Source organism: Dipodomys spectabilis, unplaced genomic scaffold, assembly GCF_019054845.1.
Source record: "Dipodomys spectabilis isolate Male_0828 unplaced genomic scaffold, ASM1905484v1 ptg000240l, whole genome shotgun sequence".
Classification (NCBI taxonomy): Eukaryota; Metazoa; Chordata; class Mammalia; order Rodentia; family Heteromyidae; genus Dipodomys; species Dipodomys spectabilis.
Genome location: NW_024870917.1, coordinates 584,289 through 597,927, shown reverse-complemented (window position 1 = coordinate 597,927; position 13,639 = coordinate 584,289). Strand labels below are relative to the sequence as shown.

The 13,639-nt window shown below is 60.8% G+C and overlaps 1 protein-coding gene across 4 annotated transcripts in view; it reads left to right on the top strand.

Annotated features, from left to right (window-relative positions):
- Atp9a (ATPase phospholipid transporting 9A (putative)) overlaps positions 1-6,502 on the top strand; it is a 63,549-nt gene extending 57,047 nt beyond the window's left edge. For 3 of the 4 annotated variants that reach the window (XM_042699270.1, XM_042699268.1, XM_042699271.1), the window contains exons 24-28: positions 1,330-1,394; positions 2,356-2,464; positions 3,246-3,303; positions 5,143-5,346; positions 5,997-6,502. In XM_042699270.1, the coding sequence (XP_042555204.1) occupies positions 1,330-1,394; positions 2,356-2,464; positions 3,246-3,303; positions 5,143-5,346; positions 5,997-6,133 (573 nt within the window). In that variant the 3' untranslated portion in view covers positions 6,134-6,502. The remainder of the gene's footprint in view (positions 1-1,329; positions 1,395-2,355; positions 2,465-3,245; positions 3,304-5,142; positions 5,347-5,996) is intronic. The other variant, XM_042699269.1, reaches the window with a different exon arrangement.
- Positions 6,503-13,639: the final 7,137 nt, after the last annotated feature.

The following is a 13,639-nucleotide window of genomic DNA, read 5'->3' as shown; positions in this document are numbered from 1 at the left end:
AGGCAGGCCGCCTGGCGCACAGACCTGCCCTCCGCTGGCCTCCCTGGGTCTGCAGAGGCTGTGGGTTAAGGCCTATTGCGTCTGTGAGTGGAACACGCATCAGCCCACGCTGACCTAATTCACCAAGTGGGCTGGTGATGCTATGGCTTCAATCACGTGTGTGTGTGTGTGTGTGTGTGTGTGTGTGTGTGTGTGTGTGTGTGTGTTGAAGGGAGGGTGGGCTCCCCTGGCATGCATCAATGCCACTTCTGCTAGATCTGCGCATCTCTGTCAGTATCTACTCAAGGGGAATGTTCTGGGGTTTGGTGCTCTGGGGCTGTGGAGACGCTTTACCCCATCCACAGCACTGGAAGGCTCAGACCCACAGGACCCTGTGTGTTTTTACTACGCTTGTCCCAAAGAAGCCTCTGTGGTCGGCCTGGCCCTGTGCGGAGAGCGCTTAGTTTTTTGTTTTTGTTTTTTTGCCAGTCCTGGGGCTTGAACTCAGAGCTGGGCTCTGTCCCCAACTTTTTTTTTCCACTTCCAGCTTTTTGGTAGTTAACTGGAGATAAGAATCTCACTGAAAGCCAGGTGGTGGTGGCTCATGCCTATCATCCTAGCTACTCCAGAAGCTGAGATCTGAGGATCATGGTTCAAAGCTAGCCCAGGCAAGGAAAGTCTGTGAGACTCTTACCTTCAGTTAACCACCAGAAAACCAGAAGTGGCTCAAGTGGTAGAGCGCTCGCCTTGAGCTGAAGAGCTGATGGACAGAGCCCAGGCCCAGAGTTCAAGCCCCATGACTGACAAAAAAAAAGTCTCACCGACCTTCCTGAGGAGGCTGGCTTTAAACTGGGATCCTCAGAGGAGCTGGGGCTGTAGGCAGGAGCCATGAACCTGGCTCCTCTTCTCTGCGTTAGTCTTGTGTAGAAGTCGCCTGTCTTTGCTCCTTTAAAACTTGCCCCCATTTCCAAACCATCCGGTCCAAGAAGCGCAGCCTTGTGTCCCATCCCAGCTCCAGGGTAGCTGGTATGCACACGCTGGCGCTCTTTCCCAGCCGGGTGCCTGCCGGGTGCAGCCGGGAGAGGCAGTGGTCAGTAGCTCGTCCTGTGCAGCCGCCCCGCCCAGCTGTCCCTGCGGTCCCCTCTACACAGAGCTAAGCCTTCCTGGCTTCATGGCACGGGCTGTGTGGTCTTGGCACGCCCCTGGCTCTCTCTGGCCCTCTTTTCTCCCATGAGCAGGGGAGCAGTGCGTCCCTGGAGCTCAGGCACACAGCCCTGGTCCTGTGAGGGGCTGGGTGTGTGGCAGGCCCCGCGTGGTGACCCTCGGTGACGCTCCTTCTCCTCGGCCCAGGCTGTCTTCTCCTCCGTGTTCTACTTCGCGTCCGTGCCGCTCTACCAAGGCTTCCTGATCATCGGGTAAGGAGACCCCCACACACCCTCCCTGCTTCACGAGGTACCCCAAAATGCCAGCAGAAGGAGAAACAGCACTGACCCAGGCCCCTAGGGCCTAAAGCATCCTTGAATGCATGACGATCTGAGCACCCCTCTCCCCCCCACATTGGAAGGGGAAGAAGCTTGGGCTCCCTGGCCATAGCTGAGCCAGGAGAAAGGCAGATCTAGCTTCCCGCTGGGCGCCATGGTAACAGGAAGGGTGTATCCCTTGATATGAGTGTCCCCTAACGAAGCCTCCCATCTGCCCTGGCTTGGAACCTTTGACCTTTGCAGACAGCATCCAGGCTTGAATTACCCAGGCAGTAGCACTGGGTCACTCCAAGCTCTAGACCCAGAGGAACCCGCTTCTACTTACAAAGACAGCTCTATGGGGGAGTCTTGTCAAGTCCTCTTACCGTTCTTTGCTGCTGGCTCAGCCCAAGGATGCACCCAGGATTCTTGGTAGAGTAGAAGAACATGCTAGAATATAATGCAGGGTTCTCTGAGCTGGTCCTTGTGGCCTTCTGGGACTTCCTCAGCCTCAGCACACTGCCTGTCCCCTGTGTAGCCACATGCTAACCCCAGGGCCTTTGCACTAACTACTGCTACTGCCTGGTGTGCTCTTCCCCAGGTATGGGCATGGCTGCTCCTCTGTGGGTGCCTGCTCATGTGTTCCACCCCAGGGCTGCCCAAGATGCCCACCTCAGGTGTAGGCACACGAGTGTGCACATACACACCCCTCCCCATTGTGTTTTCCTGTGGGGCCCTCAGCTGTGACACACATGGTCTCCATTTCCCTGTGACTCGGGGCTCCAGAGCGGGGCAGATGCCTGGGCTGGCTTCACCTCCCAGGCCTGGCCCGGAGGGGCGAGCGGGCGCCGAGGCCGGCGGAGCTGTCTCGCTGTCTCGCTGTCTCACTGTCTCACTGTGGCCTCGCTGACTCCAGGTACTCCACCATCTACACCATGTTCCCCGTCTTCTCTCTGGTTCTGGACAAGGATGTCAAGTCGGAAGTGGCCATGCTGTACCCCGAGCTCTACAAGGACCTCCTCAAGGTTCGGGGGTTCGGGCCCTCTCCCTCCCTCCCTCCCTCCCTCCTTCCTGCCTCCCTCCCTTTCCTTTCCCTCCCTCTGACCCCCCTTGTATTCAGTCTCCCCACCTCTGGCTTGCTACTTCGGGAGGGACAGCATGGGGTTCTGTACATTTTTCCTAAAGCGGTAACGTTCCTTGTAAAGGACATGGAAGAACGCAGTAATAAGCCAACTGAAAATAACCAGTCACTTTCAGAAAGCCTGACTACTCTGTTTTGAGACGCAGTGATGTCGGCCCCTGGAAGTGGTCCCCGCACTTCTGGAGTGCGCATGTGCTGGGCTTCACAGGCCCATACTTCTAGAGTGCGCATGTGCCGGGCTTCGTGGTCCCACACTTGTGGAGTGCGCATGTGCTAGACTCCGCAGCCCCGCGCTTCTGGAGTGCGCATGTGCTAGGCTCCGCAGCCCCGCGCTTCTGGAGTGCGCATGTGCTAGGCTCCGCAGCCCCGCGCTTCTGGAGTGCGCATGTGCTAGGCTCCGCAGCCCCGCGCTTCTGGAGTGCGCATGTGCTAGGCTCCGCAGCCCCGCGCTTCTGGAGTACGCATGTGCCCGGCTCACGCTTCCCCTGATCTATGGGGCACGGTTTCCCAAAGTGGCGGACGTGAGTCTCCCACCCTGGCGGCCTCCTCAGGAGGCTGCGGCGCCTGCCCTGGCCCAGCCCCTTCTTGCGTGGCCCGTGGGAGCGAACGGGATCCGACGGCCCTGGCCACGCGTGCTCACCGCCCCGTCCTGCCGTCTCCCCTAGGGACGGCCGTTGTCCTACAAGACGTTCCTGATCTGGGTTCTAATTAGCATCTACCAAGGTAAGGAGGGCGTCAGCCCGCGCTGACCGCGGGGCCGGGGGGAGCCCGAGCCTCGGTGGCGCGGGCGCGGCGGTGGGACAGGCGTCCTGTGCGCGGGGTGTGTGCGCAGGCGCGCGCACGGCGCTGTGCACGCACATGCACACGGGGCCGCGCACGCTGTGTGTACACTCGCGTGTGGATCTCCCAGGGTGGATGAGTGAGAGGCGAATATAACAAACGCAGGGCCAGGTGTGGGGCCTGCGCCTGTCATCCTTGCTACCCAGGAGGCTGGGATCTGAGGGTCGAGGTCAAAGCCAGCCCGGGCAGGAAGGTCCGTGAGACTCTAACCTCCATTTAACCACTCCAAAGCCGGAAGTGGCGCTGTGCCTCAAGTGGTAGAGTGCCAGCCTTGAGCACAAGAGGCCCAGGGACGGCGCCCTGGCCCTGAGTTCGAGCCCCACAACCAACAACAACAAAAGCCAAATGTGGGCTCAGAATCTTCAACCCAAAACACTCCAAAATTTAAAAGTTGTTGATGTCACAAGCACAAAATTCAGGTACTCACAGGATGGTCAGAAGGAAAACGCAGGTGTGCTAAAGCTCCATGTACCATGTTATCTTCAGGAGAGTGCGCGGGGTGTGCAGGAAGCTAGGGAGTTCCATCCCTGGGACCCTCATGATGCACATGCAGACAGAGCTGGGTGTGGTGGCACCTGCCTGTAATCCCAGCACTCAGGAGGTGGAGGCAGGAAGATGGAGACTTCCAGGCTAGCCTAGGTGACATGGACACATTCTCAATCAAGAAATAGCTCCTAATCAAAACCACTTGTGGCCCCAGCCTCTGTGATGAGGGATCTTAGGCCTTTAGAGATGGACACATGCTGAAGTATGGGACGCAGCTGCACTGGCCGGTCCCATCCTCGTCACCTGCAGGAACAGCTTCCTCAGATGAATAACAGCCTTCGATTGTGCTTATGGCTGCCTGGCTTCTTTGAGCATTCCTGTTTCCTGCGTTGGTTATGCACCTCCGCCTCTGTATGCCAGAGGGATCCCACGTTGACAAGTAAACATGCACATTTGGGGTCTTCTCCACAGTGTTTGCCAGTGTGTGAGGCAGTCCAACGTCTAGGGACCCGCTGGGTGCCGGAGGCTCACGCCTGTAATCCTAGCTACTCAGGAGGCTGAGATCTGGGGGTCGAGATCTCAGTCAGCCCAGGCAGGAAAGTCCATGAGATTTTCATCTCCAGTTAATCAGCAAAAAGTGTGACATAGAGCTGGGGCTCAAGTGATTGAGTGCCAGCTTTGAACAAAAAGCGTAAGGGATGGTGCCCAGGCCATGAGTTCAAGCTCCAGGAATGGCGCATGCGCACACATACACAGTCTATGGAGTCGATTGGCAGAGGGTTAAAGCCTCAGGTTAACAGCTTGGGGAGGTTTTGAAGGAAACCATGGTGCACAGGCATCTGTTAAATGACAGCCATGGGTCCTCTCTGTGCTGCCCCCGGGGGGACCCTCTGTCCTTCCCAGGCCTGCGAGGAAATACCCCGTGCCATCGCCTCCTGCCAGGTGCTCTCCTCCTCCCTCTCCCTGCTCCACTGCTTGAGCCACAGCTCTGCTTCTGGCTTTCTGTGGTTCATTGGAAATAAGTCTCAAGGACTTTCCTGCCGGGGTTGGCTTCCAACCGTGATCCTCCGGTCTCAGTCTCCTGAGGATCTGGGATTATAGGTGTGAGCCATGGGTGTTTTCTACAGTCACAGGGACAGCGGGAAGCAGAGGCTGTGTGTGTGTCTAAGTGGAATCTGCACTGGGGGGGTGGGAGGGGTGCTGGGCCTGGCTGGGGACACGCTTCCTCCTCCCCAGGGAGCACCATCATGTATGGGGCGCTGCTGCTGTTCGAGTCCGAGTTTGTGCACATCGTGGCCATCTCCTTCACGTCGCTCATCCTCACGGAGCTGCTCATGGTGGCACTCACCATCCAGACGTGGCATTGGCTCATGACAGTAGCCGAGCTGCTCAGCCTGGCCTGCTACATCGCCTCTCTGGTGTTCCTCCACGAGTTCATTGGTGAGCACCCAGCCCGCCCCTCTCTGCGTGGGGGACAGGACCCATGGCTCTGCCCATGGGACGGAGGACCGGGCCATGCGCTTCTACATTTGTTTCTTCATTTGAGTCTTTGCGCTTCCAGCCATCCACCCCAGGCCTTGTCCATGATAGGCAGGTGATCTCCCGCGAGCCACTGCCCAGCCCTAGAGTTTGAAAACTGCATCGTGCTGGGCGCTGCTGAGCCTGTAATCAAGCCTAGCTGCTCTGGAGGCTGGGCGCCCCCGAAGGCTGGCAGTTCAGAGCCAGCCTGGGCAAGGCAGGCAGCGGGACTCTTCATCTCCAGTTAAGCAACCACGCATCCCAGCGCGGCTGTGGCTTAAGTGGTAGAGCGCCAGCCTTGAGTGGACAAAGCTCTGGGCTCGAACCCCAGGACCGGCACAAAAGAAAGTAAAACAAGCATTTCCGTTCCCGTGGAGAGCCGCCGGCCCCCGGGTCAGATCAGAGGCCGGGGGGTGAGGACGCGGGGCGGCGCCGCCGGTCCGGCCGTGCTCGTTCACCGGCAGCGAGGCCAGGCGCCAGGGCCCAGCGGGGGGCACTTGCCCCTTGGTATCTGGGGTGCATGCGCTTTCTGGAACATTCCAGCTGGCTCACTGGCGCCCCTGTCCTTGCAGACGTGTACTTCATCGCCACCCTGTCCTTCCTGTGGAAAGTGTCGGTCATCACGCTGGTCAGCTGCCTCCCGCTCTACGTCCTCAAGTACCTGCGACGCCGCTTCTCACCCCCCAGCTACTCGAAGCTCACGTCCTAGGCTGTGCGCGTGCGCGGAAGGGGGACGCACGTCCTAGGCTGTGCGTGCGCGAAGTTGGGGGGGGGGGGTGGAATCCCACGTCCCAGGTTCCGCGCGTGCGCGGAAGGGACCCACGTCCTAGGCTGCGCGTGCGCAGAGGGGACCCGGCCCGGCCCTGCCCGCAACCTGGGGACACGGTCCCTGTTCATTTGTGCTGCCCGCTGCCCGAGGGCGCGGTCGGAGTCGCTAACCCGTGGTCCTCGCGCTGTGGCACAGGCCCTGACCCTGGAGACGCGGAGGGGGGCGCGGGGCCGCGTGCGTGGGTCGCTGTGCCGGCTTCCTTGTGACTTGAATTTTGTTGCTCTGTGATAAAGTTTCTGTGTAGGTGAAGCTGGTGGAGGGCGAGTGATTTTGTCGTTAAACATTCTCCCGTGCGGCCGAGGAGCGGCGGGACCCGTGGCTCACGCCGTGATCCCAGCTACTCAGGAGGCCGAGCTCTGGGACCGCGGTTCAAAGCCAGCCCGGGCGGGCGAGTCCTGAGACTCGGATCTCCAGTGAACCACCAAAAAGCCAGAGGTGGGCTGTGGCTCAAGCGGTAGAGCGCCAGCCTTGAGTGAAAAAGCCCAGGGACAGCGCCCAGGCCCAAGTTCAAATCCCACTGCTGGCCCTAACAAGTAGTTGGAGGAAAACAGGAAGCTGGCAGGGAGACGGGGAAAGCCGCCCCGGGTCCCCCCGGCCTGCGGAGAGGGCGCCAGGCGCCGGCCTCCCACCCCCGGCGCTGCCCGGCCCGCTGCCCCAGCCGCTGAACGGATATCCCCGGCCCCGGTGCCTGTCGTCTTGGGAGCCGGCCACAGGCCTCTACGCTCCCCATGACGCTCACCGAACAGCGCGTGCGTGTGCGGGAAGACGCTCGCTCGCCCTGTGCGCCCCCTGCGCACCCCGGGGCGAGTGGCCGCGATCAGACCTGAGGCCCAGCGGCCTTCGGGGCTCCCGGGCCGGTTAGGGCGCGCCGCCGTCCCGACCAGCCGCCGTCCTGCCTGCCCGCAGCCTGCACAGGCACGGCTGCGCCCGGGATCCCGGCCCCGTCCCCGACGGCAGGTTTCCGGCAAGTGATTCCTGCGAGGGCCAGGCTGTGGGCTGCAGCGTGGGCCGGGCTGTGCGTTGCTGCCGATCACGCGAGGCCACAGGTCCCAGCCGGACGGGTGACGGGCTGGGGTCTGCAAAGAGCACAGTGTGTTGGGTCTGGGGTTCGTTCTTTGGAATGCACACCCCACGAACCTGAAGAGCGACGCCTGGCCCACGCCGCGACGCCCACCCCACTCTCAGAGCTGGTGCGAGGGCGGATGGCCCTCGGCCCGGCGGCGCGCTCCCGGCACGCACGGAACCCCGTCCCCCGCGCAGTCCGGCCACGCACGGAACCCCGTCCCCCGCGCAGTCCGGCCACGCACGGCCCCGTCCCCCCACCCTCACCACCCGCGCGCTCCAGGCACAGAGGACACCCCGTCCCCTGCCCAGTCCAAGCACTCACAGCACCCCGTCCCCCGAGTGCTCCCGGCACGCACGGCAACCCGTCCCCCACGCGCTCCCGGCCTCACGGAACTCCGTCCCTCGCGCAGTCCGGGTACGCACGGCACCCCGTCCCCCGCGCAGTCAGGGCACGCACGGTACCCCCGTCCCTCGCGCAGTCAGGGCACGCACGGCACCCCGTCCCTCGCGCAGTCTGGGCACGCACGGCACCCCGTCCCCTGTGTGCTCCCGGCCGCACGGAACCCTGTCCCTCGCGCAGTCCGGGCACGCACGGCACCCCGTTCCCCGTGCGCTCCTGGCACACACGGAACCCCGTCCCCCGCGCAGTCTGGGCATGCATGATACCCCGTACCCCCCCCCCCCCCCGCGCTCCCGCCACACACAGCACCCCGTCCCCTGCGCGCTCCCGGCACACACGGCACCCCGTCCCCTGCGCGCTCCCGGCACGTATGGCACGCGCTAGTCTCCTGGTTTGAAAGGTGGAAGAGAAAGTTTTACTCGGTTGCTCTCTGCCGCTGCTCTGTGGTGCTGGGACTGAACCACGGCTGTGCGCGTGCGCAGCAGACGCCCCGGGCAGCCGCGCCCTCAGCCCTGCTGTTGTTTTTGTTTTTGAGATGGAGGCTCCCTAGCTTTTGGCCAAGGCTGGGTTCAAGCCCAGGGCTGCTTGCGTCCACCCCCCACCCCCCAAGGGGCCTTTTGCTTGTTACCGGGAGGGGGTGGGCAGGCGCGCGCATCCTTTGTGGGCAGCGTTTTAAACCATTGACAGAAGTCCAAAAATTCAAAATTTCAAATTTTAGAGACACTTGTGGGCGTGGCCTCAGGATGGGCATCTCTCCATCCACCTGTCCATCCCTTCCTCCCTCCCTCCATCCATCATCCCTCTACCCACCTGTCCACCATCCATCTATCCCACCTCACACCTGTCCGTCCATTCATCCATCATCCCTCCACCCACCCACCCACCTGTCCATCCATCCATCCATCCATCATCTCCCTCCTTCCCTCCCTGCTTTGCTCTATTCATCCACCTGACTATCCAGCCATCCATCTACCTGTCCATCATCCCTCCCTCCATCTGTCCCTCATCTCTCCTTCCCTCCCTTTATCCATCCACGTGTCCATCATCCATCCATCATTCCACCCACCTGTCCATCATCCCTCCCCTCCCTCCTCCCGAGGCCCTGCAGTCCCGGTCGCCAGGGGGCGCACGGGGACCGAGAGGCGCCGGGTCTGCGCAGCTGCCTGCGTGCCAGGCGCTGTGTTCGTGGCAGGGCCGGCGGCAGCTCCCGTGAAAAACAGACGTTTCTTTTCATGGTGTTGACCAGAATATGTTGCTGGACTTGGTTAAGCCACAAGGGGCAGGGAGGGGGAGAAGGGCGAAGGGGGTGAATGTGCATTTGATCTCAGCTATTTGCCCAGCCCCGATGGGGCTGAGGTTTGGAGACGCGGTGTTCCTTTCTGTTATGAAACCGTGCGTGTGACACGCGCCCCCGCCGCGCTCGCCAGGAGCTTATAAATGATGGGTTGACTCACCTCAAAATAGAACTGTAGCGGCTCCAGGCTTTCCAGCAGCCCGAATACAGTAACAGAATTCATTCAGGACTTGCTAATTTCCGACTTTCAGGGGTTACGTAAGCCACAGCCCGCCTTCGGCCCTCGGCCCCCCTCCCCAGGCCTGGGAGCCCTGGCACGACACCCTAGAAACAGAAATAGCTGCCCAACTCGGGGAAGAAGAGGAGCTGGGTCCCCCATCTCCTCCGCCCCTCTCTTTTTGCAATTTTTTTTCACCCAAACATTGCATAACGTGTGTGTGTGTGTGTGCAGGCAAACCTTCCATGGGATTCTCTTCCCTCCTCCAGGAGGCTGTGGTTGGGGAGTAACTTAAGCACTTCGGGGCTGGCAGATTTTTGGAGGATCACCGAATTCTCAGATCAGTTTTCATGCGGAGTCGTGGTGGAGAAAGAAATCCTGGGGTTTCTCCCTCCCGCCCCTGCCAAAGAATCTCTGGCCAGAGTGGCTGCTCCCAGGACGCCCGCCCCTCCTCTTCCCTCCCCTCCCCACGCAAGGCTCCACTTTGAAATGGATTCCCCCTAGGGCTTGGGGGAACTGAGTCACCCATGAAGTCACCCAGCCCCACGACCTGTGCTTCGGCGGTGACAAGCCGAGATCCAGTTCTTAGAGTTCAGCCTGCGGGTCTTCGGCCCTTGCTGGGAACTGGGTGTTCTGAGCTGCTGCGGTCTGTTTTCAGGAGATTCAAGACAAATAAACTTGGCCTTTTATTGGGTCAGAGAAACCTGGGGTATTTTTTTTTTTTTCCTTTCACAAAGATTGTGGTCCGGGAGAAAGGGGAGTGAGGGGCATGTATTTGTTGATCAAGTATTTACCTGCCACGTGTTTGGCCCTGCTCTGTGGGCAGCCCCAGCTCCTCCTGGCTGCAGCCATCTTTCTGTGCAAGTGTAGGAAGAGACTAAGCGGGCACATACAGGCTCAGCCACAGCTGGAGACCAGGCTTCCAGAATAAAGCAGGGCAGGGCTCGGCAGAGAAGGAGCCTCTGGGCACAGGCCACAGGGCAGAGGCCTGCAGGATGAGGAGGAGGGGGCTTTGGGAAGATCTGGCTGGGGGATTAGCACTCAGGCAGTGAAGTGCAAAGGCCCTGGGGTAGGAAGGGCTGGCCGTGAGAGGCTGGCATGTGGCTGGATTGAGGGGAAGCATGGAGGAGATGCTGCCAGGGGGAGGTAATGCTGCAGGCCTAGGCATCGAGGCCAAGGTGGCCTGTGGCACAACAGCACAGATGTTATGAAAGTGACCCCCTCGGGGTGGCAAGGTGGCTCAGTGGTAGAGCGCTTGCCTCGCATGCATGAGGCCCTGGGTTCGATTCCTCAGCACCACATAAGCAGAAAAAAACGGAAGTAGCGCTGTGGCTCAAGTGATAGAGCGCTCGCCTTGAGCTGAAGAGCTGAGGGACAGTGCCCAGGCCCAGAGTTCAAGTCCCATGACCAAAAAGAAAAGTGACCCCTCTGCTCCTGAACTATGCCCTAGGCCTCTTCCACACCCTCCCTCCAGGACTGTGTCTGCCTGTCCTCTGCCCACACCGTCCATCCGTCAGAAGCGACTTGATTTCATAAACCACGCTGACTGCTCAGCACGGGTGAGGGGTGTCCTGGTCAGCCTGGGCCTGGGTGGCTTCCCTCCAGCATCGAGGGAAGGAGGCAGGGACTGGAGGGGGCTGGAGGGAGGGCAGCTGGGGGGGGGGTCTGGAGGGAAGGCGGGGGGGGTGTCCACTGGTGGTGGGAGGCCCTCCCCCGGGAGCTGCCTTGCTCTCCTGTGCCCACTGGGGTCAGGTTTCTGTAAGGCCCGCACGCGTGCGCATGCGCACGGAACCCGGGCTGCGTTCCGATTCCTCCCCAGCAGAAGTAACGAGAACAGGATGCAGCAAAGAATGCAGCGAGCCTCTTAAAGCCGGCAGACATCATCCTCGTTTGTCTTTTTATGTGAAACAGATTTTTAAGAAGGCAATTGGAGCAGCTAATGACACCCAGAGCCCTGGGAGGGGGGGGATGGAATGGGGGGTTGGGGGGCTGAAATTGGTCCAAACAGCTAATCAGGCCTGAAGAAAGAGGTGAGCTGATTAGCCTGGAAATGGCCCAAGAATTCTTCAAAGACACGGCCAGTAATTCGGGTTTAAGACGCTACTCTTTATGCACATAACTTAGCATAATTTTATTAGGCAGCTCATCACCCCTAGAGTTAAAGAATCAGGCGGAATACGGGGGGGGGGGGGTCGGGGCCGGCACACAGATGAGGACACTTTGCTCCCAGACGGCTGGAAGGGGACACCGGGCAGAGCTCTGCCTCTCTCCCGGCCCTGTGGCATTTGGGGGCACGCAGGCCCTGGGGCGGGGCGCAGGGGGAGCATGGCCCACAGATCCCCGCCAGCACCTCCTAGCTGGTGGGGGTGGGACACCCGTCGCTTCTCCAGGCTTGGATCTCTGGTCTGAGTCCGTCTCCAGTGCGAGCGCTCTGCTGCTGGAGCCACAGCGCCACTTCCGGTTTTCTGCTGGTTCACTGGTGGGTAAGAGTCTCAGGGACTTTCCTGCCCAGGCTGGCTTTGAACCTGGATCCTCAGATCTCAGCCTCTTGAGGAGCTGGGATGACAGGTGTGAGCCACCGGCGCCCGGCTGCTATTTTATTTTTATTTAAAAACAAAAAAACAACCACAGCTAATTGCCTCCAGTAGGCTGCCATCCACCAATGTGTGCTGAAGCTGGGCCCCTGGGAAACCCACCGCGGCGAGGTGTGCAAACACACTCCAGCCACGCCAGAAGTGTGCGCGCCAGTGTGCTTTTCCTCTTCACAGCTTTGTTGAGACAAAAGCGATAGCCATAAAATACGCCCATGTTGAACCCCGGGTCAGCGCGTGATTTCGCAGCTGCACTCCCAGCGGGAACCGGGGAGAAAAGAAGCTGTGTTCCGGAGATCAGCGGTGCACAGTGCCCCTGGGGAGCCCGAGGTGGACCCAGCCCTGAGCCCCACCCCAGGGAGAGGCTGAGGAGAATGTGGTATGCCCACGCGGTGGAGTACGACACAGGCCTGTAAAGGAATGAAGCGCTGCCATGCACCGCCACGTGGACGAACCTGGAAACCATTTTGGACACAAATGCTGACATTGACAGGAAATGTCTGCGCTGGGCAAATCCACAGGGACAGACGCAGGTTGTGGAGGTCAGGCCAGGGTCCGGGGGAGCCACGGTGCCCAGGCTTGGTTTGGAAATGCCGGGGGGGGGGGGGGAGCTTGGAGGTGGCTGTGAACTGTTGATTCAGCTTCTCTGCAGAAGCTGGGATTACAGGTGTGACCCATCACACGCAGCCCGACCAAGCTATTGACAAAGTCCTATCAAGGGCCAGGCGTAGTGGCTCACACCTGTAATCTCAGCTACAAAGGGAGTGGGGGGGATCGTGGCGCAAGGGGGAACAGGAAAATGCACAAACCCTATCTAGAACACAAACTAAAAGGAGAGGCCTGGGGCCCTGCTCAAGGGGTCAAGCTCCCCTAGAGCGAGTCTAAGGCCCTGAGCTCGAACCCTAGCACCACTTTACCAACCACAACCACAAAGAAATGAAGCAGGTCCAGGGGGTGGCGGGAGCGTTTGGTACTCTGGCCAGCTGAGGCCAGCTCTAGCCACGCCCCTCCCTCCCTCCCTCGCTCGCTGCTCGCTGCTCCTTCGCTCACGGGGCTGGCAGCCGCATTGCCCTCATGGTTGCTGTTTGCTGCTTGGCCCCCGTGTGTCTTGGCTGGGGAGCTATTTGCCACCTCTGTCCATCCGTCGGAGGGAGAAAGGCGGATCGCTTTCTTGTTGAGTCCTTTAGGTCTCCTCCACACAAGTCACTGTCAGACCTGTGCCTGGCAGAGCGCTTCCCCTCCGGTAGCTTGTCTTGCTCTAGAATCTTCTGGCTGGCATTTGCTTTAGATCTGTGCTGGGGGAGGGGTGTGTATGTCTCTGTGAGGATCTGCTGCTTCCAGAGGCCTGGAGGGGCTCAGGGGGGCCCTGGCCCGGGGGGGGGGTCTCCCCGCAGGAGGCAGCAGGGTGGGGCTTGCCAGCCCTCTCCCTCCCTTCTGCCCTCCATTTCTGGGTTCCATCAGCACTGGAGAAACACAGGAGAAAGGGCAGGGACGGAGGGGGAGGGGCTGGGCGGGGCCCTGTGGGAGGCCCAGGAGGCCGGTGACCCCCCCCCCCCCCGCCTTCCCTGGGACGGGGACCCCCACCTCCACCCTGACTCAGTTCTTGCCACCCCAGCCGCCTCCCCCCCCGCCCTGCCCACAGCAACTTCAGGAGTGGTGAGTCAGTGTGGGGTGTCATCACCCCGGAGAAAGCCCGAGCTGGCGGGGCCCCACCCCACCACCCTGGTCCCGGGGCACCAGGCGGGCCTGGGTTGAGGTCCGTCCTATGGCCAAGTACCTGCCAGTCCCAGTCTGGCCCTGGGCGGTGTCCCCTCTCCCG